The 5,926-nt window shown below is 37.5% G+C and overlaps 1 protein-coding gene across 1 annotated transcript; it reads left to right on the plus strand.

Annotated features, from left to right (window-relative positions):
- Positions 1-3,366: 3,366 nt before the first annotated feature.
- LOC121439855 (elongation factor 1-alpha 1-like) lies at positions 3,367-4,535 on the plus strand. The gene has a single exon (XM_041640470.1). It carries the CDS (start codon positions 3,367-3,369, stop codon positions 4,327-4,329), a length of 963 nt encoding a protein of 320 aa, XP_041496404.1. The 3' UTR covers positions 4,330-4,535.
- Positions 4,536-5,926: the final 1,391 nt, after the last annotated feature.

A 5,926-nucleotide genomic window follows, 5' to 3' on the forward strand; every position in this document is an offset into this window, starting at 1 on the left:
GCCTGAAAGCTTTAGAAAAAAAAGAAGTAGACGTGCCCAGGAGGAGTAGAAGACTGGAAATAATCAAACTGAGGGCAGAAATCAAGAAAATAGATACACAGAAAACAGTCCAAAGAATCAATGAAACAAAAAGTTGGTTCTTGGAGAAAATCAACAGGATCGACAAACCACTATCCAAACTAATTAAACGACAGAGAGAGAACACACAAATAAATAAGATCAGAAATGAAAAGGGGGACATAACCACAGACACAGAGGAAATTCAGAGACTCCTTAGATCTTACTACAAAAGACTGTATGCCACAAAACTAGAAAATGTAAAAGAAATGGACATTCTTTTAGATAAGTACCATATACCAAAGCTAAACCAAGACCAGGTGAATGATCTAAATAGACCTGTTAGTCGCGAAGAACTAGAAACTGTTATCAAAAATCTCCCTTCCAAAAAGAAGCCCAGAACCAGATGGTTTCATTGCAGAATTCTCCAGAACTTACAAGAAGAGCTAATACCTATACTCCTTAGTGTATTTCACAATATAGAAACAGAAGAGTCATTGCCAAATTCCTTTTATGAAGCTACAGTTACCCTGATACCAAAACCACACAAAGACCAACCAAGAAAGAGAATTACAGGCCTATCTCACTCATGAATATCGACACAAAATTTCTCAATAAAATACTGGCAAACCGAATCTAAGAACACATTAGAAAAATTATCCATCATGATCAAGTAGGCTTTATCCCAGAGATGCAGGACTGGTTCAACATAGGAAAATCTATCAATGTAATCCACCATATAAATAAACTGAAAGAAAAAAACAATATGATCATTTCATTAGATGCTGAAAAAGCATTTGACAAAATTCAACACCCCTTTATGGTAACAGTCTTGGAGAGATTAGGGATACAAGGGTATACCTAAATATAATAAAAGCTATTTACAGCAAGCTGACGGCTAACATTAAATTAAACGGAGAAAAACTCAAAGCCATCCCACTAAAATCAGGAACGCGACAACGATGTCCACTCTCTCCATACCTCTTAAATATAGTGCTTGAAGTTCTAGCAATAGCAACAAGACAACATAAGGGGATCAACGGGATTTGTATCAGAAAAGAAGAAGTTAAGCTCTCGTTATTTTCAGATGATATGATAGTATACATAAGCGACCCCAAAAACTCTACCAAGAAATTCCTACAGCTGATAAACACCTTTAGTAATGTGGCAGGATACAAGATCAACTCCAAAAAATCAGTGGCCTTCCTATACACTAAGGATAAGGAAACAGAGAGGGAAATCAGAGAAGCATCACCTTTCACGATAGCCACAAATAGCATAAAATATCTTGGGGTTACTTTGACCAAGGTTGTGAAAGATCTATTTGACAAGAACTTAAAGTCTTTGAAGAAAGAAATTGAAGACACCAGAAAATGGAACGATCTCCCTTGCTCCTGGATTGGGAGGAACAACATAGTAAAAATGGTAATTCTACCAAAAGCAATCTATAGATTCAATGCAATCCCCATCAAAATCCCATTAAAATTCTTCACAGAACTGGAGAAGGCAATAATCAACTTTATATGGAAAAACAAAAAATCCAGAATAGCCAAAACAATCTTATACAACAAAGGATCGTCTGGAGGCATTACTATCCCTGACTTCAAACTCTACTACAGAGCTACAATGATGAAAACAGCTTGGTATTGGCATAAAAACAGAGAAGTCGACCAATGGAATAGAATAGAAGACCCTAACATTCACCCACAAACCTATGAACCCCTGATTTTCGATAAAGGATCTAAAAGTATACAATGGAAAAAAGAGAGCATCTTCAACAAATTGTGCTGGCAAAACTGGAGGTCAACCTGTAGAGGAATGAAAATAGATCCATATCTATCACCATGCACAAAACTCAAGTCCAAATGGATTAAAGACCTCAATATCAGTCTGCAAACACTGAACCTGATAGAAGAGAAAGTGGGAAGTACTCTACAACACATGGGCATAGGAGACCACTTCCTACGTATTACCCTAGCAACACAGACATTAAGGACCTCATTGAATAAATGGGACCTCCTGAGCCTGAGAAGCTTCTGTAAAGTAAAGGACATTGTCACTAAGACACAAAGGCAACCTACTGACTGGGAGAAGATCTTCACCAACCCCGCAATTGACAAAGGTCTGATCTCCAAAATATATAAAGATCTCAAGAAACTAGACCGTAAATGGCTAATCAACCCAATTATAAAATGTGGCACTGAGCTGAACAGAGAATTCTCAACAGAAGAAGTTCAAATGTCCAAAAGACACTTAAGGTCATGCTCAACTTTCTTAGCGATCAGGGAAATGCAAATCAAGACAACTTTAAGATACCATCTTACACCTGTCAGAATGGCTAAAATAAAAAACATCAATGATAGCCTTTGCTGGAGAGGTTGTGGAGAAAGGGGTACACTCATCCATTGCTGGTGGGAATGCAAACTTGTGCAACCACTCTGGAAAGCAATGTGGCGGTTTCTCAGGAAATTCGGGATCTACTTACCCTGGACACAGCAATACCACTCTTGGGAATATACCCAAGACAGGCCTTATCATACAACAAAAGTATATGCTCTACGATGTTCATAGCAGCATTGTTTGTAATAGTCAGAACCTGGAAACAACCTAGATGCCCTTCAATGGAAGAATGGATGAAGAAAGTATGGAATAGATACATATTAGAGTACTACTCAGCAGTAAAAAACAAGGGCTTCTTGAATTTTGCATGCAAATGGATGGAAATAGAATACACTATCCTGAGTGAGGTAAGCCAGACCCCAAAAGAGGAGCATAGGATGTACTCACTTATATTTGGTTTCTAGTCATAAACAGATTTCGACCTTGAGAATTATGTCCGGTGCTCTAATGTGGGTCTCTGTCTCTGTTTCCTTTCATCGCCTGATGAAGGTTAATATTCAGGAGGATGCCTATATGTTTTTCTTTGGGTTCCTCTTATTTAGCTTCTCTAGGATTGCTAATTATAGGCTCAATGTCCTTTGTTTATGACTAGATAGTTATAGAGATTCCCAGAGAATAAGTCCTGTGGAAATATATTCCTACATGCCAGGATTTTAATAATGGGTGAATAAGATTTTCCTCTAGACACCCTTAACAGGGCAAAATTTATATTTAGTTTAATTACTAGAACAATATTGAAGTACTGATCTAATCAAGTACTTATTTTTTGATATGGTATTTGTCATTTTTCTGAACATGAGATTCTTTTGTTAACACTGATCATTTTTTACTTATAGAGATCTGAGTAGCTAGAATATTGATATAACCTCTCCTATTACATGTAGGTCATCAATGATGGATAAAAGTCTCATGGGTGTGAAACAGCTAATTGTTGGTGTCAACAAAATGGATTCCACCGAGCCACCCTACAGCCAGAAGAGATACGAGGAAATTGTTAAGGAAGTCAGCACCTACATTAAGAAAATTGGCTACAACCCTGACACAGTAGCATTTGTGCCAATTTCTGGTTGGAATGGTGACAACATGCTGGAGCCAAGTGCTAATATGCCTTGGTTCAAGGGATGGAAAGTCACTCGCAAAGATGGTAGTTCCAGTGGAACCACCCTGTTGGAAGCTTTGCATTGTATCCTGCCACCAACTCGTCCAACTGACAAGCCTCTGCGACTGCCCCTCCAGGATTTCTATAAAATTGGTGGTATTGGGACTGTCCCTGTGGGCCGAGTGGAGACCCGTGTTTTAAAACCTGGCATGGTGGTGACCTTTGCTCCAGTCAATGTGACAACAGAAGTAAAGTCTGTTGAAATGCACCATGAAGCTTTGAGTGAAGCTCTTCCTGGGGACAACGTGGGCTTCAATGTGAAGAACGTGTCTGTCAAAGATGTTAGACGTGGCAACGTTGCTGGTGACAGCAAAAATGACCCACCAATGGAAGCTGCTGGCTTCACTGCTCAGGTGATTATCCTGAACCACCCAGGCCAAATTAGTGCTGGCTATGCTCCTGTACTAGATTGTCACACAGCTCACATCGCATGCAATTTTGCTGAGCTTAGAGAAAAGATTGATCGTCGTTCTGGCAAGAAGCTGGAAGATGGCCCGAAATTCTTGAAGTCTGGTGATGCAGCCATTGTTGATATGGTTCCCGGGAAGCCCATGTGTGTCGAGAGCTTCTCTGACTATCCTACACTGGGTCGTTTTGCTGTTCGTGACATGAGGCAGACAGTTGCTGTGGGTGTCATCAAAGCTGTGGACAAGAAGGCTGCTGGAGCTGGCAAGGTCACCAAGTCTGCCCAGAAAGCTCAGAAGGCTAAATGAATATTATCCCTAACACCTGCCACCCCAGTCTTAATCAGTGGTGGAAGAACGGTCTCAGAACTGTTTGTCTCAATTGGCCATTTAAGTTTAATAGTAAAAGACTGGTTAATGATAACAATGCATCGTAAAACCTTCAGAAGGAAAGGAGAATGTTTTGTGGACCATTTTTTTTTGTGTGTGGCAGTTTTAGGTTATTAGTTTTCAAAATCAGTACTTTTTAATGGAAACAACTTGACCAAAAATCTGTCACAGAATTTTGAGACCCATTAAAACAAGTTTAATGAGAAAAAAAATAAAAAAAATAAATGAACAAGTAAATAAATAAGCAAAGAAACATACAAACATTTAAGGATATTGTATCTGACACACAATAAAAAGACACCCCGACTTGCATAACTCAACAGTCTACAATTTCAGAACAGGGACAACAGTGTTAACAAACTCTTTTTAAGATATGAGAGACTAGGGGATTTGTAACGAATTGACATTAATGTCTACAAACATAGAATCAGTGTGAAAGAAAAAATATTTCTCCTCTCCAAATTTGAAGAAACACAAACTAAACATAAAGACCAGGCTATGTTGTTTCAAATATATATTTAAGGACAAAGGCATAGGATTGCAATTCAATATAATTGGAAGTCAATGACAGAGAAGCATTTATTAATACCATGTTTTTTGAAAGGTTAGTTCTCATACCTTTCATTGTCATTTTGTGTTTCCCATTTGAGCAGTGCTACATTTCACCTTGAAGCAGCATCTTCATGATCATCACATTGGTTATCAGGTACATTTAGTCCAGGGATGCTCATATACATGCAAAAAGTAATCATTTTTAATCACTTCTTCTGTTTAGTTTATCAGTATAGTTGAGGAAATGGGATAATCTTATAAAGTTTTTATAGACACAATTAAAAGTCATGAGGCTATAATCAACAAAGGATCAGAAAAGGTGGGCAAAGATTCTACAAGAAGAACAATACTCAGTTCTCACCATGAGACTTTTATCCATCATTGATGACCTACATGTAATAGGAGAGGTTATATCAATATTCTAGCTACTCAGATCTCTATAAGTAAAAAATGATCAGTGTTAACAAAAGAATCTCATGTTCAGAATAATGACAAATACCATATCAAAAAATAAGTACTTGATTAGATCAGTACTTCAATATTGTTCTAGTAAGTAAACTAAATATAAATTTTGCCCTGTTAAGGGTGTCTAGAGGAAAATCTTATTCACCCATTATTAAAATCCTGGCATGTAGGAATATATTTCCACAGGACTTATTCTCTGGGAATCTCTATAACTATCATAAGAAGCAATAATAAAAATCTTAGTCTTGGTTTCCTTTGTGTAGACTGTCAGCAAATTAATTAATTAATTGAAAAGGTATGTAGGCCTAAATCTCTGGAGCTTTTGTTTGGTTATCACAGGTTTTTCCTTTGCTTTTTACATGCATCAGAAAAAGGTTGAAATGAATGAATGGGTTATTCTTTGTTTGATGTACTACAACATATCAGCAAATAAAAGAGACATATTCTCTAATGGCCCCAGTTTTCAAAAGGAAAATAAGGATTACAAGCTTTCACTCAC

This window comes from Microtus oregoni, unplaced genomic scaffold, assembly GCF_018167655.1.
Source record: "Microtus oregoni isolate MIOR12 unplaced genomic scaffold, Mior012 000063F_ref0000156, whole genome shotgun sequence".
NCBI lineage: Eukaryota > Metazoa > Chordata > Mammalia > Rodentia > Cricetidae > Microtus > Microtus oregoni.

Excerpts from the sequence above, each read along its gene's own strand:
- LOC121439855 (XM_041640470.1), top strand. The coding sequence starts at position 3,367 with ATGGGTGTGAAACAGCTAATTGTTGGTGTCAACAAAATGGATTCCACC.